We start from the raw sequence: 26,352 nt of genomic DNA on the forward strand, positions 1-26,352 counted from the left end.
GATCATAAATAAATAAAAGGGAATTACTATTGGTTTCCGTTGCTTTAACAGTGAGATCATTCCACCAGTGAATCAGACTTGCAGCTGAAAATGTATCTGTCTACTTCTGTAATCAATGACTTTGGTCTATCAGTATTCTCTTGATACATTTGAGCCATAATAACATTGTGAAGCTATGAGAGCATTGTCTGCTGCAACATAAAAAGCACTATTGATTAGGATTACATCATCTATTGAGTTACGAACTTGAACACTCTTTCGCAGACGTAATTGCATGCGCTTTTGGATTTTGTCCACCTATTCTTTGTAACTTTTCCGGATTTATATGGGTTTTTATTAAACACTTGGATTAAAGAGTGTTATTTCTGTCATTAGGTGTGATCAGGATGCGAGCATGAGTCTGCTTTGATTGTGGTGAATAAAGGATGTGAGGGAATGTGAGAGTCGCTCGAGCTCGACACTCAGACTGTCATTTGGGCGTCTGTCTTTATCTTCTACCCCAGTGGGGCTCATTAGCTCAGCCTGTTTACAAAGAGAGGGAGACCTCCGGGGGCTAATAATCACACAGGCTACAACACCATTACAGAGATGCTCACTGCACTGAAATAATCCTTGCTACACTCTCCTTCTCCTTGCATGCTAAAGCTTTAGTTGCCCTTGCATCGTCTCTACACATCTCTACATACGCATATGCTTGTTTTTCCTCTACCTGTGTGTAGACATAATGCATAATAGAAGCTGTGTTAGCTTTCAATGCTTATAGATAGTACTAATTAATGCCTCAAAACAAGCATTATGACATGAAATTATTTGCTAATTAATACATCAATTATCTGAAAGGAAAGGTTTGATATTTTGGGAAATATGCTTTCCTGCTGAGAGTTAGATGAGAAGATTGATACCACACTCTCATGTACGTGCAATAAATATCAAGTTACAGCCAGCAGCTGGCTCAGTTAGCTTAGCACAAAGACTGGAAACAGCTAACCTAAAGCTCACTTATTAACACATTGTATCTTGTTTGTTTAATCTGTAGAAACACATGAAGCGGCTTTAATCAATATTTTTTAATATAACAATGCTCTCATGGTGACAGACCCTCAGAGACATCACCTGACTCTGCAGCTCATCTCGGCTTTACAAGCTTTAGCTTTATATTGAGTTGCAGCTCATTGTTTAGCTGCCGGGCTGCAACTTTACTGCTTTGGTTCACTCAGTGCTCTCACAGCATTGTCTTCAGCCACAGCAGACAGCTCTTTCCACAGAAAAAGCTCACTGTACACTACCTGCTAAGCACCAAATGGCAAACAGACACAGTTAGTGTCTAGCTGGTGAACATAGTGGAGCATTTAGCAGCTAAAGAGCAAGATATTTCCCTTAGGAGTTAGTAGAAAGAAAAAATAGAGCTAAAAGAGAGTAAATATTGGACTTACAGTGGATAGAAACTAGACTCCAAATGAATGATAATGTTGCCCTGTAACTGCTGGATGTGTAAATAAGTAACTGTCTGCTAACAAGTTCAGCATATCAACTTAAAAGGTAAGGATATGACAGTAATGTGTTCACAACTTGTTTCTGCTGCCCCCAAGTGGCCAAAAAATCAGTTAATGGAGGTTTAAAGGACCAGTGTGTAGAATTTAGAGGCATCTAATGGAACTAACTTGGCAGAAATGGAATATAATATTCATAAGTATGTTTTAATCGGTGTATAATCCCATGAAAATAAGAATTGTGCTTTCATTACCTTAGAAGGAGCCCTTTATATATACATAGCTAGCAGGTCCTCTTCCACAGAGTTTCGCGGCCACTGTAGGTTCTCCTACTCACTTGGAAGAGGAGTGGGAGGAGAGAAATATTCAGTTGGTTGCAATCTGCAACCTCACAGCTAGATGACACTAAATCTTACACACTGGTCCTTTTAAGTGTAAAAACAACAAATTGCCGTTTTATGGGGAATATGTGTGGCGCTAGTTCTTACTAAGCTAAGTTAGCTGGTTGCTGTTATGAGAGAGGTATCAATCTTTTCATCCCCTCTCAGCAAGAGGAATTTGATATCTTAAATATGATCATCACTGAAGGAACACTTGACTTTATATTCCAGGAAGTTGCACCTTTTAGCCCTCATTCATGTTGAGTTCATTCACAGCACACTCTGGCAATGTTTCATATCTTTCGTAGTTTGTATTTTATTGAAACTTTCTCTCTTTGTGTTTCTCTTTCTCTGTACCCTCTTGTGTTTCCTGTTGCCCTCTTCTCATGTTGTCCACCATCTCTTTCCCATTTGTTTGCCTACCTAACCACTCACCTCTTCTTTTATAGATCTCAGTTTCCAGACAGCTGCTCGCATCCTCGCTGCTCCTGCAGTTGATGCCCTCAACGTTATGAAAGACCTCAGTCAGAACTTTCCCACCAAAGCCAGGTATAGAACAAACACACACACACACACACCTAAAGTAGCTACAATACGTAAGACGTTTACACTAGATATTGACTAGTCTGCAGTTTTTCAGTCCAGTTTGCCCTTTTTCTCTCATAGATCCATCACAAAAACAGTGGTCAACTCCGAAATCCAAAAAGAGATCGCCGAGAACCAGAAGGTACGAGTTTGTTTGTCCGTTCATCTATTACTTATTCATCTAGTCCGTCTCGGCTCTTTCCAGCTTCTCTGCCTTCTTTGTGGCCCATCTGTTTGTTTAAACACCGTTCACAGATATATTGTTTAATTTTTAAAAAAGTAATTTCCTAAAACAGCTGGGCACTGTTTTTTTTATCAAACATTACTTAAACCAGAGTAAATAGTGCATTTATACACATTTTGCCCGCTAGTGGGTATTTAAAGCACCATGACAGTGTCTGTGGGATTGACTCAAAATATTTTCCAGTGCCTATGTTCATTGTAATGAATACATTTTCTGGACAACAGTGGAGCTCTACAGCACAGAGGAAAGACATATTTCAGGCTTTAACGCACAGATGATATCAATAAGTAGAATCAATTCATTGTTGGTTTTGTTCTTTTTTTGGGATTTATTGACAATGACAAAAAAAAGTATAATATTGCCGACCCTATTCTTTAAGGCCTAATCACTAGAGCCTGACTGATAGATTTGTTCGTTGATGATATCGGGCCCAGTTGGCTTAACAAAGAAATATTGTGTTTGTGTTAATGTTGGTAGATATACAGAAAGAAACTGCAGTACACAAATGCATTTTCATGTACATTTGACTATCATTTTTCATATTCAGTATATTATTGTTTTTTATCTATTGTTACTGGTTATAATTAAATTTCCAGTGAGGTTTATTGTTCATATTGATTTATCCTTATTTTCTGTTACTGCTGTTTTATATTAAAGTATTTTTTCAGGGCATTTTCTACATATTACATAGTGACAGCTGACAGGAAATGAGGAGAGAGAGGTGGGGTGATGACATGTGACGAATGTCCCTGGCCAGACTCAAACTGGGGGACATTTTGAATACATGGTTAAATCCCCAAACCACCAGGAAGTCCTGTTACTGTCATATTTGATATTAAAGATTTATTTACAATTTCAAAATATCATGTTTCAGTGTAAACTTGAGGCAATCATTGACAAAGATTTTTGTTCTGTCACTGTGTTTGTTAGTGTAAAAAAAACAAATATCAACATGTATAATATTAGCAGATTAGTATTGTTAAAATTAATTTTCTTCAATATCACTATTAGTCTCAAAAATAGTAGATTCGACAAGTTTTCTTCATCACTGCTGCTTGACTTCTTCATCCTCTTTCATTCCTCTGTCTTGCCGTTTTCTCTTCCTGCTGACTGTGTCGTGCTGTGGTCAGGGATAATTTAGGTTTAGCTGTTTGCCGATCTAATCCAATAAAGGAGGAAAATAAAGAGAAAGAGAAAGCATTATTGCATACAGCCACCACAACGCCGCAGCCTCTTAGCCGTCTTCAGGGAAATATCTCGAAATGAGAACTGCGCTTCCTGTTTTTCTTTTTGTTTCTCTCACCTTTTTATTATGTGATAAATTGTAAACAACATCTGATTTGAAAAGAATTCAGTTTCTGACAATGTGTTTGGCTTTGCCCTGCTAATGGAATAGGTAATCACCCCTTTTTCTTGTCAAATTTTTTTTTTTGTTTGTTCCACTCCTCCTCCCTCACGCTCGCATTATCTTGGTGTGCAGACAGGAGTTTGGATGGGTGAAGGGGGCGAACGGCAAACGTCCTAATTACTGAATCAGTGATTCATTCGGCAGGCGCAGTGAGTCCTGCAGCGAGAAATGATTATTGATTGAAGTAGTTTGGACACATGAACTTGCACGCAGACATTCTCTCTCCCTCTCTCTCTCACACACACACTGTTTAAGTGGGATGAACAGTATTTGTGTTAATCATGTCTAGTTGTAATTGCAGTGTCTGGAGTATGATTAATCTGATGTCTTTGTCTTTCTGTAATGAGATTTGACTGCGCCAGAACGACTTTGAGCTTTCCTTTTGCCTGTGCAGACTCGCACAAACACTCACAGGCTAGACACACACACACACACACACACACACACACACATCTACACCCTTTCTCTGATAATTAGATTTGTTTAGTTTGGAGTTTGATTGCTCTAAACAGACTGAAAAACAGAGCTGTCACTGCTCGTTTGGAGCTTTCGACGTGCTTTGTTACGGCTTTGTGTTGACTGGTGCCTCTAGTTTTACAATCTAATTGACTACGCAATGTCCGGCTTTGACGTTACCTGCTACGCAGCGTGGTGATCTGCTCAGCTGGAGTTGAATGAGGAGTTTTAGGGTTCGACGTGAAGAGGACATTTAGTCGTGTTGACGCTTCTCTCTCTCTCCATAGTTTTTCAAAGGAACTCTCGGGCTGCAGCCTGGGGATTCAGCCTTGTTCATCAACGGGCTGCATATAGATCTGGACACACAAGACATCTTCAGGTACACACACACAATCATAGTCATATATGTATGTGTATATATGTGTGTGTGGTATTATCATTCAGTTAATAAACTGTGTATCTTTTATTTCAATCTTTTGCAACCTATAAAATCAACATTTATATTTTTAGTCACATTTAAAGGACAAATGTGTAAGATTTAGGAGGATCTATTGGGAGAAATTGAATATAATATTCATAAGTATGTTTTGATTAGTGTATAATCACCTGAAACTACATTTAAGAAGTAATAATCAATGAATATTTGAAAATTTTGACAGGTTTCAAATTATATGTTTAAAATCTGATTTGCATCCAGATTTTTTTATTTTTTGTTTTAAATGTAATATTCAGAATAAACACATATAATACCCCATTTTTTGATTTAAAAAATGAAAATCATGAGCCCTAGGTATAAATCTTTCTTACAAGCAATCAACTGTTAGCAGTTGCAACACACATGCTCATTTTTTACACTCACGTACTCACTCTGACTCACCTCTGCCCCCTTGTTACCTGCAGCGTGTTTGAAGTGCTGCGCAGCGAGGCCAGGGTGATGGAGGGTATGCGCTCTCTTCACATCGAGACGCCCTACATCCACGACATCCTGAAGCTCAACGTCCAGCCCTCTGACTCCGATTACGCCGTCGACATCCGCAACCCCGCCATCAGTGTAAGAAATCACGTACTGTATGTTCACACACAATCAAAGCCTCTTCGACAAACAACAAAGCGATGTTGCTGTTGATCAATTCATGGCTCTCACATGTCCTGGGAAATGTTCTTTCTGCTCTTAAATGGAAAGACGAGTTGTTCCTGGAAAGATTTTTAATGTGCAATAAAGCTTTTCAAGCCTCTAAATGTTTTTTTTCATGACAGCTGGTAGCTAGAATAACAGCTCTGGTCTGTGATGAAGTCACGTTTAAGTTGTATGAGATCACACTTTCAGACTGATAATGTCTTTTAAAGTTTGCTGCAAACACATAATACTTTGCTAGCTTACGTAATTGTTTTTTTTTTTAGTCCCCACCAGTTGAATATAATTTCTTGTAAGCACTAATAAATAAATAGCAGCCTTGTTTGCAGCTGAGGTCACCATTTATTTATACCTCCTTTCAACCATTCTTTCTTCAATCCTCTTCGATTTTTAGTGGATTAACAACTTGGAGACAGACCACAGGTACAGCTCGTGGCCCTACAACGTGCAGGAGCTGCTCAGACCGACCTTTCCCGGAGTCATCAGGCAGATCCGCAAGAACTTCCACAATCTGGTACGACCCCCGCCTGATTAATCAACCCCTCGTGAATCCGAATATCTGAATGTTTGTCAAAAATATCAATATATATGTTGTGTGTTTTGCAGGTGATGATTCTGGATCCAATCCAGGAAAACGCCGCTGAGCTCCTGAGTGTTGCAGAGATGTTTTACTCGAACAACATCCCGCTCAGGTTTGTGTGCAGAACTGTGTATAGAGAGTTACTTGTAAAAAAATAGATTCTGTATATAACAGGAGGAGGAAGCGCTGCATGGTTCTGATGGCTCATATGACAGGTGCTCTTTAGTGGAGAAGGTTAAAAATACAAAAAACAAAATCCAGGATATTAGATATTTGTTTGATATTTGTCTTTAAGTGGTGCAGACAACCATGGAGAAAACAAAAACTAAAGCACTCCGTCTTCAGGTGAAATAATATAGTGAATTTATTCTTGGAGCATATAGGCAATCAAGCAGACCGACGCGTATCGACTCTAAGTCTTCATCAGGGTCTGACAAACACATAATCAGTCTGAATTATATACCAGCTGTGGTTGGCATTCCTCCTAACACATAAGGTCTCATAAATAACCAATAGGGGGCGCTAAAACAGAAGCATAGGCCTCATACATGCATACATACATACATCTACAATAAAGTGTAATAACAATACGTGATTTAAATCCTGAAAATACAGTGAAAGACAAAATATATGTCCACGCCCCAAAACGTGTGAAACCAACTTTGCATACTATCAATCAATCTCAACATCATATATCAATCAACTATCAATATTAAATGAGCAATAAACATTATGTACATTTATTGTCCAGTGACTATGATCAGTCTATATTAATAGTGTCTTTATACTCACTCACTTGAGATGTGGATATATTTATTTATTCCTTTTACACGCCAGTTTAGATTAGTAATGAGACTCTCAGCACTTTCTTGAATTATTTGGTCATTCAGCTGGTGATCAGGTAATTAATTGTCAAGCTGAGATTTGTTTATCTACTCTTGAGTCTCATGCAGTTTTCTTTGTCGGTGCAGAAGCACTTACTGCAACTTATTGCTTCTTTTGTACATATATTTATATAATCTTTTTGCCTGTTTTAATTGTACATAATTATTTCTTCACTGAAATTAATTGAATTTATTTATACTATGTGTAGTTGGTTTCACATGTTTTGGGCATGGACATGTATGTTTTTGTTTTTTGTTTTTTTTCTTGAATATTATTGTTTATTAGTATTTGTTGGGTATTTTCAGGATTCAATATGTAACCTAACACGAGGCTTTATGTGTTAGGAGGAACGCCACCCACAGCTGGTATATAATTCAGACTGATTATGTGTTTGTCAGACCCTGATGAAGACTTAGAGTCGATACGCGTTGGTCTGCTTGATTGCCTATATGCTCCGAGAATAAATTCACTACATTATTTCTCTTGAAGACAGAGTGCCTTATTTTTTCAAATATCTTGCAAGACTTCCTGGATTTTGGCTGTATGTGTTTAATATTAGATGTATTTTCTGATGAATGCGGGGATCATATTTTTTATTATTCCCCAGTTGCTACAGAAACCAAAAAAAAAAAGACGTTGTGGTGCAGTCGGGGTGTTTATTTAAAATCCATTTTAATTTAAGAGTTTAGTCAGGCAAGGTTTGGGAGACCTTTGATACCTCTCTGCATGTGGCATCTTGGGATGGTCAGTTTGTTTGAATACTGATGAAGCAGACGGCACACACTCTGCATTTTAACTGACCAATATACATACAAGAGTCTGTCGAAGAAACTTAGGTAGTCTGTGTTTGTGTTTTAGGATCGGGTTGGTGTTCGTGGTGTCGGATGAAGACGACATAGACGGTATGCAGGACGCGGGTGTGGCGTTGGTCCGAGCCTACAACTACATCAGTGATGAGGTGGACAGCCAGAGCGCTTTTGAAGCTGTCATCTCGGTGAGTCGACCTTTCACAAAACAGCGTGATGAAGACCTGTGGCTCTTCTTAAAACTGTCCTAATGAGGAGAGCATTTGATGGTTGTCTAATAAAAAAAAACAACAACATTCCTTCTCGTCCTTTCCTCTTCCTCTAGATGTTTAACCGCGTGCCTATTGGTGGTAAGCTGAGTGTTGGGGATGTAGTGAAGGTGCTGGAGAAGAGGTTCCCATATGTGGAGGTCAGCAGCGTCCTGGGAGCCGACTCCAGCTACGACAGCAACAGGAAGGTGAGATAGGCATGACATGTTTTTGTTGATATAAATGAAAATAAAGTCTTGTTTTTTTTAGACTGAAGTAAAAGCAAGACAAAGCAATTTTATTTGTGGCACATTTCAGACACACTGGCAGTTTAAGGTGCTTGACAAATTGGATAAATATGTAAAACAATCAAAGTAGATGGAAAACAGTCAAGTAAGGTGGATCTATTATTGAAAAATATTAACAAATTTAAACATTTAGATGAGAGTAAAAAGTAGTAATTTGGTCCCAGCCCAGTGATTTGTGGAGGTAATAGTATTTTGAAATGTTTAATCTGACTTACTGGTAACTAATGCAGAGACTTGAGAACAAGTATAGAGCTGCGATGATTAGATTCATTTTCTGTCGTTGACTAATCATTAATCGATCAACAGAAAATTAATTGGTAACTATTTTGATAATCGAATAATCGTTTTAGCCATTTCTTTTAACCAAAAATGCCAAAACATTACTGGTTCCAGCTTCTCAGATATGATGATTTAATGCTGATATTTGTCATACATGATAGTAAACTGTTGGACTGTTGGTCGGACGAAACAAGACATATGTAGACGTCACCATAGTCTTTTTTTCACATTTTCTAGACCAAACAATTCATTAATTGAGAATATTATCAGCAGATTAATTGATAATGAAAATAATTGTTAGTTGCAGGACCATTGTGTTCATATTTATGTCTCAGAACTCTGGTATCTGCATTTTAGACAAGTTGTAGCTGCCTAAGAGCTTTTCTTTTGGATATATAATAAGATTGTGTTTGACACAAGTCTTCTTACTCTAGTTATGTTTTTGAGATGTTGAAATTTAGGTAAATCTCTACATAAGTCTTTTTTTTTTCTTTTTTCAGGAAGGACGGGCATACTATGAGCAGACGGGTGTGGGTCCGTTGCCTGTAGTCATGTACAACGGTGTTCCCTACCAGCGTGAACACCTGGACCCGGACGAACTGGAGACAGTCACCATGCAAAAGATCCTGGAGACCACGTCCTTCTACCAGAGAGCCGTCTACCTGGTCAGTTAGTGCCCAAACACACACACATACAAACATACACTTTGATATACAGTGTCTGGCAGCAGCAGTGGGGCAGTGAGCTAAAGTGGGATTTCATTATAGTGTCGTCATAATTAAGTTTAGTGTAATAAAAAAAAAGTCAATAAAGACATGTATTTGATGGCTAACGTTCTGTTGCCTTATATTCATCTTCAGCACAAAATCAATTTTCATTGCAGATTAGTTAACAGTAAAAAAATATCTACTGACTGCACGTACGTCTGTGCAGACGACATTTTCAAGATTATTCAATTCATTTCAAAAGCTGTAAATGCTGTAATACAGAGATATGTGATCATATGCACATAACTCTTACTAGAAAAAACACACTACACACCTTGTTAATATATATATTTTAGAGTTTAAAAAAAAATCTGACAACGATATATCGGCTGATATTTGTTTTACACTTGGCATAAACAAACATTTTGAATAAGAATTATCAATCAATTATCAAAGAACCGTTATTAAGATAATTAGTGAGCCGGACATTCAACAGTTGAAACTTGTAATGGAGACACTATTTCTAAATTATCTTGACAAATCTTGACTGCAATTTCTTGTTACTTGGCTGCCATATATGCTGAATGCCGATATTTATACATATATAAGGGGGGGGGGACACAAGAGGTAACATAATTAGGTGACTGAACACCCTTTGTAAAAATGGTAAGGAAAAGGCTGCTAAAACAATTGCAAAGTGTAACAGTGAGAACCATTTATTAACAAAAAGGATCATTAACAGATAAACTGACTGATTTATAGTACAGTATTATAGTAAAAAAAAAGGAAGCAACTTAGGCATCAGGGTCTCCAAGGCCAAAACAACAAACAAAATCCCACTCTAACTAGAAAAGAAAAGCCTCACTTGGGCTACAGAATGGAAAAAAGACAATGCTATGCCAGCTGGCTAGCCACAAAACAGGAGAAAAAAAGGAGAGCAAGGCTTCCTGAAAATCATCTACCAGTTACACAGAGCTGTATCAAAGTGCTGACAGCAACACAGAGTATGAACAGCAAAAACTCAGCCCAACCAGCAGCTCAGTGGCAAAATGGGAAGAAGCACTGGTTCAGGGGGGTTGATATACAGCTCCACTGACAATCGGACGCAGTTCAGGTTCGGGCAATCCAAGCAGGCAGAGAGGGGCGTGGCAGACCTGAAACACACAGACAGCTCTCTTCCAAAAAGAGGCTGGGAGAAAGTCAGTGGATGTAACAATAATGTATAAAGTATTCAGAGCCTTTAATGTGTTGTATATTTAATTTTAAATGGATAAAATTGTCAATTTTGCACATCAATCTACACTCAATAACCAATAATGGAAAAGTGAAGACGTGTTTTTAGAATTTCTCTGCAAATTTATGAAAAATCAAAAACTGAAATCTGAAGAATAAAATGTGCAAAAAGTGAAGGTGTCTGAAAACTTTCTGAATCGACTGTATCGTCCATTTTATCAGTCAGGCTTTAGTTACATATTCACTGATAATAAAACTGTGACTTTGCTGGCAGAGTGATGATACCAAGGATGAAAACATTCATGTAGTTTTGAATGTTTGTTGTTGTTTAATTCGCTGGAGCTACTATAAAATATAATTTAACTGAAAGAAGATGCAAAAGAAACGAGCCAGAGATCTCTACATGTCGTCTTTCTGATAACATCACAAGTTAATGTTGGTTTCTTCAGTGGAGTTATGGAGCAGAGTTCATTTGATTACATTATCAAGGCTTGTAGCTGTAGAATACATTTTCTTTAAGGTTGGGTTTTTGTCTTCTCAGATGGATCTTTGTGAGCATGCCATCTGCCGTTCTTTCCTGTTTTATGTCATGCCAGTACTGAGAGGAGCCAAATCTTTCATTGGTTCTTTGAAACCAGTCTGAGCATTTTCTGAGGCCTTTTAAGTACAGTTAGTGTTGTTAACTCTTGTTCTGTTCCTTGGTAATGTTAAATCCAAACTTGTTGGAGGAATACTTCCCTGTCGATACACAATCAGCCTGTAACACTTGGGAGAGCTTTCTTAACTGACTACTGGGGTGAAAAGCCTGCAGCCAAGTACTTCCTGCAACACTGTCGGGTCTGCAGGAACAGTTGAAGAATATCCTTTAACATCTGGAGTCTCATGTGTCCCATAGGGCGAGCTGGCTACAGATCACGACGTCGTGGACTTCATCATGAACCAGCCCAGCGTTGTTCCTCGCATCAACCCCAGGGTGCTGTCCACCAGCAGAACATACCTGGACCTGTCTGATACCAGTGAGTACACATTAGGCGTGTAAACAAATATGAATTATTCAGATATGAACAGATGATGCGTTCTGTATCCAAAAGATGGTTTTCAGTTCAATATTCAGACGTTCAGTGAGGTTCATCTTCAATAACTTCTCATGTGTTTTTTTTTTACCAGAATAGTTGCACGGTGCAGTGATGCATGATAAAGCTTGACTGATGTTGTGCAGGTGTTATTTTTACCTCATAATCTGATATTTAGGCCTTGCACCTTGAAGATAGTAAAAGAAACTAATGGGCTGATGTCTCAAAAGTGCATTTGAAAGATTTTTGAAAATAGACACTTCAGACCAACTTTATTTTCATCTGGACCTCCTCTCAGTTATTCAGTGTGATCCACTGAGCTTTTATTGCCTGTTTTTGTCAATAACTTGAGTTGGAAAATCGACTTTTATTCATCTAGGCCTCCTCCGATTATATACACCACCTCCAGTTTTAAAGAAATGTAATACAATATTGCACATTTCTGACTGACCTTCTGTTATATATTTACTATTCATTTCTACCTGGTCTATTAATACCTACACAGCTTTTACTGTATTTAGATAGATAGATAGATAGATAGATAGATAGATAGATAGATAATTTGTCTTCAAGGAGGAAATTTCTTTCCACTGTACAAACACAAACAAGTAAGACACACAGAATTATACAAATACAGGAGCAAAGCTCTTACTAAAATGGGCCTTTCTGCATGAGGGTAGTCGATACCTACCTACCAGAAGGAAGAAGGCTAAAGTGTTTTATTAATTTAGGTGTATGCTTAAAATATAATGGGATTTTCTTTATATTTTGTCGGAAGCTAAACTTGAACGTATATGTATGAGGAGTATAAATGGCAGCAGAGAAAGATTTAACAGAAAATTTAAAAATCTAGACTAATTCTGACTCCTGCCACTGTAGGCAAAGCCCACATAAATCCACATACAGATGTTTTTGTAACATAAACAGATACAAACAGTAGCTTTGCGTTACAACCCTCACACATACGCATCTTAGCAGACTACAAAACATCATCTTTGCTGCATGATTCCCGGTTCATTTTTTTTCTCTCTCTCTCTCTCTATTTGCAGACAACCACTTTGTAGATGATTACGCTCGCTTCTCAACTCTGGACACCAAGGAGAAGAGCACCGCTGTGGCCAACAGCATGAACTACATGACTAAGAAAGGTAACGGCGAGCAGCTGCTCATATAAAAAGCAAAACACTGAATGTAAGAGAGTGTTTGTGGAGTTTCTCAGTGTTTCTGGATAATAATTTGGTCACCTTCAAGCCTAAACACTCTCCTCCTGTATTCTCCTCTTTGCCCTTCTGTCCTCTCCTCCTCCTCCTCCTCCTCCTCCTCCTCCTCCTCTTCTTCCTCTTATTCATGTGTTTTAACACTTTCCCTGCATCAGGGATGACCACCACCAACAGGCATGGTAATCACCCTTTTCCTCCACATTATTCCCTCCCTTCCTCACTTGCTCTTTTTCCTGTAAACTACATCGTTGGCGGTGTTTAGACGTGTTTGTAAATCCACCACCGCTCCTCCATCTGCACTGCATTTCTCAGAGGACACAAAATGACTAATTACGCATGTGATGATTGTGTATTTGGGTCTCAAGAACTTTAAAAAAAATGTGTTAACATAACTGCTTACTAAACTCCAAGGGCATGACAGTTTATTCAGTGTTATTTGTTGTAGCTGCATGGAGAATGAGATGCTAAAGGTTTTAATGAGATGTTTCGAAATGAACCAACTTTAAAGGCTCTGATACAGAGCCAAGATTTGAAACTGAGAATTTTTATAGTATTTATGTTTCCTTCAGCCCAGTGTGGAAGGTTTTTTTCTGTGGAAATTTCTGAAGGAAATGTTGCCTGTCTGCTTTGCCTTTTTTTGCGCCACCTCAGCACAACCTTTCTTCTTCTTTGGTTGTTAGATGACGGCTACATACGTCCTGTGACCTTCTGGGTGGTCGGAGACTTTGACAAGCCCTCAGGACGCCAGCTCCTTTATGATGCCATCAGACACATGGTACAAAAACTATGGCTCTGAGTGACTATGTACCATCTGTTTTAGTATTGTTGTTTACTGAATTCCTCATGATGATATGAACAAACTGCTTTATAACATATTGTCTTCCAAATGAATGATTTCAGGGAAAGTGTTTTTTTTTAAAAAGGCCTTTACATTTTGGTTGCACACAAGAGTTTTGTTCAATGTAACACAAAAAAGTGGAACATAGTTCAAAGTATTAATCATAATTTATATTATTTTATATGTGATTTGCCATACTGTGATATTTAGATGTGAAAAAATATTCTTATTCATATTGAGTTATTGATTTCAACCAAATCTCGCAGCCCTAACCTCTCTCAAACTGTAAAATGAGAGTATTACAATGTAGGTGTATAGTTGATATCATTGCATGACAAACGCCTTGAACAGATCATCTAATCAGAGTAGAAGACTGAGTAGAAGACATCAGGTGCTTTAAAGATCAATCATAACCTTTTTTTCTTTTTTTCACAAGATGTTAAGATCAGCTTTTGGCTATTTTACCCTCAAACCAATGACAAATCCTCCGCTAACACTCACCTGCTCTTCAACAGAAAACCAGCAACAACGTGCGACTGGGGATGATAAACAACCCGTCGGCCGATCCGTCCGCCGAGACGAGCCGTGTGACGCGGGCGATCTGGTCCGCCATGCAGACGCAATCCGCCAACAACGCCAAGAACTTCATCACCAAGATGGCTAAAGAAGAAACGGCTGCAGCCCTGGAGAAGGGAGTCGACATCGGAGAGTTCGCTGTCGGGGTGCGTTCAGGATCATGAACATATTTATGTAATGGTGTTCTTACTGCTGCAGGAAATTAATAGTGAAACTATTATTAGCCAACTATTCACCTCTCCTCATTTATACTACTTGATTAAATGCCTACAAGTTATCTATTTTCTCTTCAGGGTATGGATGTGTCATTGTTCAAGGGTGCATATGATGGTCCCAAATATGACTTCCTGCTCTCCCACGCTGCCTACTGCCGAGACGTGCTCAAACTAAAGAAGGGACAGAGAGCGGTTATCAGCAACGGAAGAGTGAGTCACAATCTATATAGAACATATACTTGAAATGTAGCTACATCATGGACAAATATAGTTTGTACTGAGGTATAAATGTGTACATTTTCCCACAAGTTACTGCAGATATTCAATCAGTACTTCCTGTTTACAGATCATCGGTCCACTGGAGGAGGAAGAGGTGTTTAACCAGGATGACTTCCTTCTTTTGGAGAGCATCGTCCTGAAGACGTCTGGAGAGCGAATCAAAAGCAAAGTGCAACAGTTTGGGATTGAGGAAGACAGGTACGTAGATACTCACAAGGCTAAATATATCATTTTCGTAACGTTTTCAGACTGTGTGAGTTAACAGCAGGATTTCTCTCAGGGCCAGCGACCTCGTGATGAAGGTGGATGCTCTGCTCTCCTCTCAGCCCAAAGGAGAAGCCAGGGTGGAATACGGCTTTGCTGACGACCGCTACAGGTAAAGATTGACAGGGTGACATGATATTTTGAGCTGTATTTTTATTCTTTGTATAATATTCATTACATTGTCCTTGGCAAATATAACATTTTTAAATTCAGCACCTTAGATTTTATAGTACAGAATTTATTGATGGAACTTTTTGGATCTTCTGCAACCTGTAAAATGCTCCAAAAAATCTTGTAAACTCAGTATTTACTTTGCTTGATGATTGATTTCCTGATTTTCGGCAGCGCTGTGAAGATCCGCCCAAAGGAAGGAGACGTGTACTTTGATGTTATTGCCGTGGTGGATCCTGTAACCAGGGACGCTCAGAAATTAGCTCCTCTCCTGCTGGTAGGTGGATTGTTATCCCTCTCTGGACCGCCTGATCTCTTATTGATTTGTCCGTTTTATTACTTCTCTTTGACCTCGTTCAACATCTTATTAACCTGTCTTCGGTGTGCTCTCTAACCCTCAGGTCCTGAAGCAGCTGGTAAACGTGAACTTACGGGTCTTCATGAACTGCCAATCCAAACTGTCAGAGATGCCTCTGAAGAGGTGAAAATATAAGCTTTTCTCTACAGAGTGAACACATAAAAAAACGAGTGAAAATTGATTTTTAAAACTAAAAATGATGCATGAAATTCCATTGGCAGTGCAAGCACTCTTGTTTTTTTACTTACTTCAACCAACTCATAAGAAGCAGCTCTTTCTCACTTTATCCTGTTATTTCAATTAACTCTCTATTACAATAAACTTTTTCTGAGATTTACATTATTAATTTACATTTACATTAAACTTGATTGTGTGGGCTTATTAAATCAGTTTGAAAACAATTTTAACCAGGCTGATAAAACAATTCAAGGTCCTCTTACTAGCTTTTTCCAGAGCTTTTAACTACAGCTGCAACAAATAGTCAATAAATGGATTAGTCAATCGACAGAAAATTTTGATAATCGTATCATCATTTTAGTTGTTTTTTAAGCAATTTGCTGGTTCCAACCTCTCAAATGTCAGGATTTTATGGTTTTCTTTGTCTTCTGTGATGGTAAACTGAATGTTTTTGGGTTTTGGACTGTTGGTCGGACAAAACAAGACATTTGAAGACATCAATTTGGGCTGTGGAAAACTATAAAGGGCTTTTTTTCACTGTTTTCTGGCATTTTATAGACAAAATGACAAATTGATTAATCAATAATGAAAATAATTGTTAAGTTGCAGCCCTACTTTCATATCACTCTTGGTTAAGAGCTGGTAAGTGGACCTTGAGTTGGGTTTGTTTTTTCAAATTACGTTTTTAGAAAATCTGGATATTTTTCCAGTGAAAAGCAGCTTAAAAGAAAAAACACTGTTTCTTATTTCTGAAGCATTGGGTAGAGACATCCAGGATATATGATTATGACTCCTCCGCTTATCATGAAAGTCTCGTTTCTACTTTAACAAGCGATTCCTCTGCGTTCTCTCTCCAGTTTTTACCGTTATGTGTTGGAGCCGGAGGTGACGTTCCAGACGGACGGTAGTTTCTCTCCCGGCCCGATGGCCAAGTTCCTCGACATGCCTCAGTCTCCCCTCTTCACCCTGAACCTCAACACTCCGGAGAGCTGGATGGTCGAGTCTGTGCGCACTCGGTACGACCTGGACAACATCTACCTGGAAGAGGTACAGCAGTCTGTCTGTCTGGGTTCGATCTGGATGGCGATGGTGGTGAAATATTTAAAAGTGCAAAGCCTCCAGCAATAAACTCTGGCGTCTAAAGTTTATCGACCCGCTCTGTGCTGCTCTCTGAATGAATGTTTTAATTCTGGTGTAATGGTCTATGTTTTAATGTGTATCATCAGTCCATGTTTAAACCCTGCTCCCACCTACCTGGCCTCCCTTATACTTCAACCAAACTGATATTTGACTACTTTGTTTACTCATTTCATTGGATTTGTTTCATTAATATTATGATCCTGTTGTTAGTCTGCTTGTTTCTATTAATTTTAAAGTTTTCTCTCATGTGTTGAGGAGAGTTTTTCCTTGGGTTTGTTCAGGAGCCGATGCCCTTGACGCTGATTTTTAGGCTGCACGAAATAATTTTGTCCATTTGTCTCGATTCCTGTGGTTGCAGGTGGAGAATATCGTAGCAGCACAGTATGAGTTGGAGCACCTTTTGTTGGAGGGTCATTGCTTCGACGTCAGTTCAGGCCAGCCGCCACGTGGCCTCCAGTTCACCCTGGGAACCGCCTCTGAGCCGGTCATCGTGGATACGATCGTCATGGCAAACCTGGTACCTGTTTTTTAACACCTTCCTGCAGAAAGTTGCTGAACCATAAACAGCTTTTCCACCTGCTTGCTAAAACCTCTTAATGCTGCATATTTTTTATGCACATTAGGAATTTGCCTTCCTTGTTTTTTTTGTCCCAATCATTTAAATCTCATGTGTTCTTCTCTGTAGGGTTACTTTCAGCTGAAGGCGAACCCAGGAGCCTGGATCCTGAAGTTGAGGAGAGGACGGTCTGATGAAATCTACAAGATTTACAGGTGAGAAAAGAGCTGGCTGCACAGGAACTACAAATTGAATATCTGGGAAATTATTGCGTCAAAGATGTGAAATGTCTAGTTAGTTATTAGATAGAGCTTATGCACTCCTGCTTTCTGATCAAATTTTTTTTTTCTTATTTCTTTCTCTTTTCTGTTGCAGCCACGATGGCACAGACTCTCCCGCAGACTCTGATGACATTATAGTCGTGCTGAACAACTTCAAGAGCAGAATCATTAAAGTCAAGGTCGGTTCACTTGTGATTAGGTGATGACAGTGTGTCTGTCAACACAGCTGGGTAATGTCACTGAAATGTTGTCCCCCAAACAAATAAATTCAAATCTAAAATGGTAAGCAGCAGCGTTTCTAGTCTCAGTCCGTCAGCTTTCTCATACATTTTAATGAATTGAGGAGACTCCAGTCTGTGAGTATTTGGGTGATGCAGAACGTATACAGTATCTGCATAAATTCATGGGTATACATAAATACATTTCAATGGGAAATTTACATATAATGGATGAGCCACAAAACGACACTCTCACTCGGTTTCTGTCGCTTTTATTTCCTCATGTTTAACCGTCTTTGATAGAGTATACAGGCTGCATATCGGCCGGCGGACTAAATCTGCCTAACTTGTGAGTGAATAAGAAAATAAGTTTATAAAAAAATAATGAAAGTAATTTTGAAAGGGGTGAAATAAAAGCAGAAGTCGAAATATAAATGTGTGACCTACAGTGGAAGTGAGTAGAATTTATTTTCCTTGTGTAGGATTTTCCTCAGTTTGGCCTAATTAGTTTTCCTTTATAGTATAATACAAATAGTGGCTTGAAGCTCTTATATATGCAGACTTTATATGTGTTTATATCATCCAGCATTTCCACCACAGTGTCATTTTTCATTATCACCACAAGGAGTTGCCAAAGTCAAGTTTTTGTAATCTGACACATACAGGCTTTAGTTAATTTCCTTATACATATACATTACATTATATACAAATACAAATGTGACTCTTATCAGCTGTTACTGATTCATACTGGGTAATGAACATCTCTGTGCAGTGCAATAACATTAAGGAATTCAAACGCTATAAAAACACTGCACAAAACTGACTTTATGTCTAATTTCTAACATTTAACATGTTAATTATTCATTCAAATTATTTCAGATTTAAGCAGGCTGTATATACTGTACATAGACATGAAATACATGCATATACCTTACGTAACCATCCACTGTATGTATATAAAGTAACTTTTTCATTACTCATTCAGTATTTACACATCTTTGCACTACTTGTATCCTTGTTTACAATTTACAGAGACTGTTTGACCTGTATATAGTATTTTGTTGTTTGTTGTTTCTATATGCACTGTATGTATCTGTATCTACTTGTTGTTGACTTTATGTCCATGTGTGTCCTCCTGAACATTGTTTCGGAAGTGTGTGTAAGTACATTGAGGCCTTGTATGCATAAACATACTTTGCCAGTAAAGCCGATTCTGATTAGCAAACTTATTGAGATAACCAGACATTAGCAGTCAAACTATATTCTGTAACATAAATCATGAAATTTGAGTATGTCTTAAAAGGGGCGCTCTGTCATGGAGAGTACTGCTCAGCCTCTTTTTCCAGAACATTTCTCTGGTTGTTTAAGTAACTGGTTTTTGAATTGTGTGTTCATCAGGTCCAGAAGAAACCAGACAAGTTCAACGAGGAGCTGCTGAGTGACGGGACCGAGGAAAATGACACTGGATTCTGGAAATCTCTGACCAGGTACAAACCTGCCTTTGTACTTCAGATGTACAAAGACTGATATGATTACTAACTAGTTATCTGTATCCTCCAAGTGCCTGGATGACTGAATAATTGACTCCTTCTAGTCAAAGACGTCTTAAATTTAAAAATTTAGCTGTTTTTTAAAAAAAATTTATTTTCAAAATTTAATGTCAAAAAATGTGTGTTTCTTTCAGAGGGTTCACAGGTGGAGGGAAGACAGAGGAGTCAAAGCAAGATAAAGACGATGTGATCAACATCTTCTCTGTAGCCTCGGGGCATCTGTACGAGAGGTTCCTCAGGTGAGCGTCTGAGATGTGACCAGGCAAAGAAAATGTGATTTTTGTGTCACAGAAATCCTCAAAAGTAACACCCCTAGTTCCTCTGTGTATGAGAACTTCACTGATTTAATTTATAACTTATAACTTTATTCTTCTTCCTTCTCAGGATTATGATGCTGTCAGTTCTGAAGAACACCAAAACTCCCGTCAAGTTCTGGTTCCTCAAGAACTACCTGTCTCCAACTTTCAAGGTAGGATTTTTTTTTTTTTCCCCCTCACTGCTACTTTAAAATCAGCCGGCATCTTATCATTGATGTGGAGATTTTCACTGACAGCTGCAGCTTTTTCTCTGTCCGCCATCTGATGTGGACTTCAAACAGGAGTTCTGAAAATCAAGGCGAGGATGAGATTTTTACTCTCATTATAGAAGAAATTCTCCTTATAAACGTGGAGACTTGAGTACTTTTCTTGGCTTGCAGATCAATTCATCATCTTCTGACTGTTTTTTACTTTCTGCTTTTAGTTTTTGGTTAAAAAAAAAAAAATCTGAGATAAGAAATTGATGAGTAATTTTGTTTTAACCCAGATTCCCAGAGTCCATCAAAGCAGCTAATCAAGTGCAAAATATACCCTGTTTTATTCTTTAAACACTATTTCTATCAGATGACATCAGTTCTATAAAGAAATACTGGAGTTGGCTCAGTAATATTTCTAGTTTTCAAATTTTTAAAGCTTCAGGCAATTAAGAATTATTATACTGACAATTTACAATCTTTGGTAAGTACAAACCATGAATTAAAAACGCTGTCTTCCTAGTTCACACACTGACAGGCTTGTTTTGTATGTGGTCCTCTCTCAGGAGTTCATCCCCCACATGGCAAAGGAATATGGTTTCCAGTATGAGCTGGTCCAGTATAAGTGGCCTCGCTGGTTACACCAACAGACAGAAAAGCAGAGGATCATCTGGGGCTACAAGATCCTGTTCCTGGACGTGCTGTTCCCTCTCGCTGTCGACAAGATCCTGTTTGTGGACGCTGACCAGGTACGTAGCTGTGCAAACACATATCTCAGGTTTGGACTGTTGGTCGGACAAAACAAGCAATTTTAAGACGTCACATTAAGCTCTTGTAAAGTGTGATGGGAATTGAAAGCGTCCCGACGTAATTCTTATGTATTATACCTCGGCTTCCTCTCCTTCAGATTGTGCGTACGGACCTGAAGGAGCTGCGTGACTTCGATCTGGAGGGAGCTCCGTATGGATACACTCCGTTCTGCGAGAGCCGGAGGGAGATGGACGGCTACCGCTTCTGGAAGTCCGGCTACTGGGCGAGCCACCTCGCTGGACGCAAGTACCACATCAGGTACACACACTGTCATAGCACTCAAGTCATGAATGAATGCATGTCTGTCGCCTCAAACACACTCGCATACGCAGACGCACTTTTACTTTATTTTTCATGCATATTTCACGTGTTTCTGTCTTTTATCCTCTGTAGCGCCCTGTATGTGGTCGACCTGAAGAAGTTCAGGAAAATAGCTGCAGGAGACCGACTCAGAGGACAGTACCAGGGACTCAGCCAAGACCCCAACAGCTTGTCCAACCTTGACCAGGTCTGTGATTGTCCACTTTTCTAATGAGCTACATGCACTTGTATCATTTTAATGTACATCTGGATTATGACTCTAAAGACTGTCAGACCTGAATATTTTCACTTTTTAGTTAGTTAGATACAAATTGCATAACTTTATATTACTGACAACCATTTTTAAAGCCTATGTAGTTACATTGTATCAATAAATCTCAGGCAGCCACTGGTTTCCATTATATTTCAGTGCATGATGAAAGTTTTAACACATTCACAGTGAATTTTTTGCTGCCTTTTATTAATTTTTTCTCAAAGTTACGTTATTGTTGTTTGCTCAAGGAAGTGCCAACTGCTGAGGTTTGAGGATTTGTTGTAGCAGCAGCTTTTTTAATAAAAGAAAACAACCAAAACGCGAATGATCCCTTTCACAATGTCTGTGTTTATGTTTTGTTTATCTTGCGGTTACGATTTTATGACAACATAGTGCAATTAAAATGCTGCTCAGCAGCTGAGTCTCACATTTTGAAGGCTGGGATGTCCTTGAACACAGCAACAAAGAGAGCTTTTAAAACAGTCACTGGTTGTAGCTGCATTACAAAAAAAAAAAACAACAACCATAAAGGCATCAGATTGTAACGCTGCAGAGTTGGACATGTTACTTAAACAGATGCTTCTTTTGATGCTTATTTCTCAACCTTTACGACAGAAACGGAAGCAAATTCTGACTTAAATGAGTCAAGACATAATGTGTCCTGGTGTGACTGACACAAAAGAAGGAACTAAAACAGCTGTTTGTTCTGTTTGTAAAAACCTATTTGTTTGTTTCGTGGTTGTTTTCCAGGATCTACCCAACAACATGATCCACCAGGTGCCCATCAAGTCTCTGCCTCAGGAGTGGCTGTGGTGTGAGACCTGGTGTGACGACACCTCCAAGAAGAGCGCCAAGACGATAGACCTGGTAATATAATAACTCTGTGTCAGAGATGTGACCAGGCGTGTGTGTGTGTGTGTGTGTGTGTGTGTGTGTGAGACACTGCACACATAAGCAGTGATGGAGTTTTCTAAAGACCGTCATTCCACCTAATGACCACTAGAGGGCAGACAGGCTCACTGTGAGGAAATCATTGATAAATACTTTGTTAGTATGTGAATGAAAGTCTTTCTGGATCAATGAAGTGATTCACATGTAAAAATAACAAACCTTAAGATAGAAAATAATTCCATGAGAGTAAACCTATGTCATTAAGGGTTTAGAAAGAGTCTGATATAGTCTTACAGTCTTGGTAGAATGCAAATAATTGCAGCAATAGACTAAAAACAATAGACAGTTACCCCCTCCCCCCTAACTGGAACCTCTTTAAATTTGCCACGTTCACATAAATGAGACTCTGGTGTCGGTCATTCCTCAGTACAGCAAGTAACAAATCAAAACATCAGTATAAATTACGAACAAAGAGAAAGCTGAAGTTGTGGTCACATTCAAGATTTACGAGTTAAAACTTTGCAAACCATTTTCCCTCAGTTGTATTTTTAAGTTTCAACAGGCAAAGTTACAAACTATTTAACTTTAAAAGCATCGTCCCTGATGTCCCTCTGTTGTAACTGGCTGATAGAAAAACACTTAGACATGAGATACATAAAACATAACAACATGCAAAATATACAATAAAGTATGTAAAACAAATGCTCAAACTGACCACAGAAGCGCAAGTGTCAACCTGGAGTACACCCAACCCAGTCAGCAGTGGTTAAAACAACATCAACATTGTAACTCACCAGTTTTATAAGAGACAACATCATTTCTCAAACTGTTAGACCTGATCTTTGATGATCGGAATCTCCGTCCTGAAGGGAAAAGCTCAAACTCTCCATACAGAGTACAGAGAGAACGCCCTGAAATGACTCGAGCCTTTGAAATTGCTCTCTTGTGGAAAATGTGAGACGGATCAGGTAGTTTGAACCACAATGATCTAAACTAGCCACTTAGACTGTGATGCAGCCTGTTCTTGTCACCAAACCAAGTACCTGAGAAAAAAACAGTATGATTTTATTTTTTTTCACTCCCTGTGCACATTACAGTTGATTATTTCATGTTATTTCTTACCGTTTTCCTACCTGTTTCCTATATAACCTCAGTGTAACAACCCAATGACCAAGGAGCCCAAGCTGCAGGCTGCGGTGAGGATCGTGGCCGAGTGGACTGACTACGACCAGGAGATCAAACGTCTGCAGAGCAGAGCGCAGAAGAGAGCAGAACAAAGCCACACAACACAGCAGCAAGGCACAGGTACGTACTGGACACATTTAACAGGTGCATGTGCAGGTACGGCATATACTTAAAGCCGCACCAATCTTTATTTTTTATTTTTAATTAACAGTTTATCACATGACTAAGTGTAATTTGAAAGGAGTCTCTCAAAGTGACCAAGTCCCTTCAATTAAACGGTGTGTTCACACCAAATGCAAAGCAAATTTTTCTTCTGTTGATGCAAAGATGCAAATTCGCACTGGGTGAAGGGAACCGACACGAAAATGATTCAACTCGAGCAAAAAATTTGCAAGTATCGCAGCTTTATGACAAGTTTCATGAGCTCATAGAGACAAAAGGGGAAAAGGAAAGAGACTGAAGGGAAATAACAATGAACCAGAGTTCCTGGTGATTTCCAAGTTCAGTCGAAACTGTAACACAAACAGCAGCAGATGAATCAACTTTTGCTGTCTGTGCTGAAACTGGTTAAACTGAATGTGCTTTAGTTGAAGTATCTGCTGCTGACGGTCACTAGTTGTGTGAGAGAACCTGTGTTTTATGCTAAAAGACGACAACCTTGCAGATGGTTCAGGTCTTTCATTATTCACGCACAATTGTCCAAATTATTCATTATTCTTTTTGCCGTATCAACCAGCCTTTCTCTGATCTAAAACACATCAATCTGCTTGAACAACGTTTCCCCTCGTCTCTGTCTCTCTTTCAGACGTCCACATAGAGTTGTGAGGATCCTTCGCTGATGTGATGAGAACTGGACTCTGTTTAAAGAGTCCGCTTCGTTAAGAGGCTCCGCTCCTGCCTCGGGGACTGCTGACTGACCACACGCCACTGCTAAATGGTTTAAATATTGTTCTGTTTTTGTTCTTTTTATAAAGTGTGAAGAAGGGGAGTTATAGTGGTCAGGTTTAACAGGTTTTTGTGCGTGCGTGTGCGTGTGTGTGTGTCTGTGCAAAGCGGTGAGAATGTATTTTGTGAATCATGAACATAAATTCTATTTTTTTTTTTTTTTTCCAGTAATTTCCCTGTAATAGATGTCGGTCTGTGTAAGTTTTTGCACTGATTGGGATTCTGGTTCTGGCTGTGGTTGAAGCACAAAGGGAGGAAAATCTCACTGCTGGTTAAACGACACAAAAATCAAACATCTGGTGGTGGGAAGGGTTTAATTTTTAAAGCTGGTTGGCCCTCCTCTGGTTTGGTAAAATGTGCAGGTAGACAAGTTTATATGAAATTTTACACACAGTTCCTATGTAGGTCATTTAATATATGAATAATATCCAAATTTTCAGGCCTTGAAACCAGAGCTCAGTGATATGTTTGAAGTCAACATCATGACATTTTGAGTTTTTTCCCTCCGATTATGGCAAATTAATGCAAAATTGCAGAGAAAATGATCAAACTGATGTTTAAATGCAGTGAACTGTGATCTACTGTGATTCAAACATGTAAAACAAACACTTAAACAGCTTATTTTGTTTGTTTTTTTATGACTTTTTACTGGGAAATATGAATTTGGACATCAGAATTTTAGGAAACAATATTATATTTTTGCCCAGCCCCTCTTGAGACGTTTCAAAAATGCCAAATAAGTCATTAAAAATCAGTGTCACATCTACACATCATTTGGTACAGTGGTCCCCAGATCTTTTAAAGAATCACCTCCGCCCAACATAAACTAAACAAGACTTTAAGGGAATGTTTGCGGAATTTATAAATGAGCCAGAACGCTGTTAATGATGTTTACATTCATCCAATGAAGATTAAATTGAAGATTAGATTGAATCTCCCGGCTTTTTCGTGGATTAATTAATGTCACTGTGACTCTCAGGGAAAGATGTTCGGAGCTCGTGTGGGTTGCAGCTTTCAGTACGAATCAGGAGAGAAGGGGGACAGGTGGAATTTGAGTTTGTGGTACTTCAAGGGAAAAGAAGCCAAGATGTCAGAGCTTGGCTGAAAAAAAAAATTGATTTCTGTACTTTTGGACTACTTAAACATCCACGGATTTATGATCATTCTCTGTTTTGGCTGTCAAATATTTTTGTTAAATAAAATTCCCCAACAATAAAGTGGGTCCAGTGTTTTATGTATGTAAAGGTGTTTCATACTGTTTGGCTTAAAGGATACGTTCACAATTTTTCCAAGTCTCTTAAAACAACAGTCAGGAGCTCAAATGAACACTGACTCATGTTTTTCTTGCAGTAATCATTCCTCCCGTTAGAAGATCCCCTTCATAACGCACTTTCAGTGTAAGTGATGGGGCCTCCTTCTGTGCAAAAAATGTATTTAAAAGTTGATCTGAAGCTGATATGAAGCTTCAGCCGTAGTTGAATCAAGTCAATATCTCTCAATGTCTTTTTAGAGCCAAAGTCCCTCTTTTTATTACAATCCTTCCACCGCAGCTGAACAGGAAAACACTGTCCGTCGAGACACAAAGAAGGAATTCTTTAGTAAAAAAGACTAACTTTGGAAGATATCCACTTTATTTGACTAACTCAGACGGCTGAAGTCTCATATTATCTTCGGATAAACCTTTTTTTTGTATTCATTTCTTCATTGATGAGTACAGGTTGAACAGACATTGTCAATGTCTATTCCTTGTTTTTGACATCCTAATATGAAGAGTTG

General features: G+C 38.7%; 1 protein-coding gene across 1 annotated transcript in view; it reads left to right on the forward strand.

Moving 5' to 3' along the window:
* uggt1 (UDP-glucose glycoprotein glucosyltransferase 1) overlaps positions 1 to 25,793 on the forward strand; it is a 33,442-nt gene extending 7,649 nt beyond the window's left edge. Inside the window, exons 10-40 of the mRNA XM_042388685.1 lie at positions 2,320 to 2,419; positions 2,537 to 2,597; positions 4,851 to 4,942; positions 5,464 to 5,614; positions 6,093 to 6,212; positions 6,305 to 6,390; positions 8,022 to 8,157; positions 8,295 to 8,426; positions 9,305 to 9,469; positions 11,640 to 11,760; positions 12,867 to 12,965; positions 13,718 to 13,812; positions 14,391 to 14,597; positions 14,745 to 14,876; positions 15,013 to 15,143; positions 15,226 to 15,321; positions 15,555 to 15,657; positions 15,782 to 15,861; positions 16,773 to 16,962; positions 17,414 to 17,572; positions 17,741 to 17,826; positions 17,987 to 18,071; positions 19,509 to 19,597; positions 19,795 to 19,899; positions 20,045 to 20,129; positions 20,738 to 20,920; positions 21,079 to 21,239; positions 21,375 to 21,489; positions 22,306 to 22,422; positions 23,601 to 23,751; positions 24,437 to 25,793. Of these exons, the coding sequence (XP_042244619.1) occupies positions 2,320 to 2,419; positions 2,537 to 2,597; positions 4,851 to 4,942; positions 5,464 to 5,614; positions 6,093 to 6,212; positions 6,305 to 6,390; positions 8,022 to 8,157; positions 8,295 to 8,426; positions 9,305 to 9,469; positions 11,640 to 11,760; positions 12,867 to 12,965; positions 13,718 to 13,812; positions 14,391 to 14,597; positions 14,745 to 14,876; positions 15,013 to 15,143; positions 15,226 to 15,321; positions 15,555 to 15,657; positions 15,782 to 15,861; positions 16,773 to 16,962; positions 17,414 to 17,572; positions 17,741 to 17,826; positions 17,987 to 18,071; positions 19,509 to 19,597; positions 19,795 to 19,899; positions 20,045 to 20,129; positions 20,738 to 20,920; positions 21,079 to 21,239; positions 21,375 to 21,489; positions 22,306 to 22,422; positions 23,601 to 23,751; positions 24,437 to 24,456 (3,653 nt within the window). The 3' untranslated portion in view covers positions 24,457 to 25,793. The remainder of the gene's footprint in view (positions 1 to 2,319; positions 2,420 to 2,536; positions 2,598 to 4,850; positions 4,943 to 5,463; positions 5,615 to 6,092; positions 6,213 to 6,304; positions 6,391 to 8,021; positions 8,158 to 8,294; positions 8,427 to 9,304; positions 9,470 to 11,639; positions 11,761 to 12,866; positions 12,966 to 13,717; positions 13,813 to 14,390; positions 14,598 to 14,744; positions 14,877 to 15,012; positions 15,144 to 15,225; positions 15,322 to 15,554; positions 15,658 to 15,781; positions 15,862 to 16,772; positions 16,963 to 17,413; positions 17,573 to 17,740; positions 17,827 to 17,986; positions 18,072 to 19,508; positions 19,598 to 19,794; positions 19,900 to 20,044; positions 20,130 to 20,737; positions 20,921 to 21,078; positions 21,240 to 21,374; positions 21,490 to 22,305; positions 22,423 to 23,600; positions 23,752 to 24,436) is intronic.
* The last annotated feature ends 559 nt before the right edge of the window (positions 25,794 to 26,352 follow it).

This window comes from Thunnus maccoyii, chromosome 16, assembly GCF_910596095.1.
Source record: "Thunnus maccoyii chromosome 16, fThuMac1.1, whole genome shotgun sequence".
NCBI classification, from domain to species: domain Eukaryota; kingdom Metazoa; phylum Chordata; class Actinopteri; order Scombriformes; family Scombridae; genus Thunnus; species Thunnus maccoyii.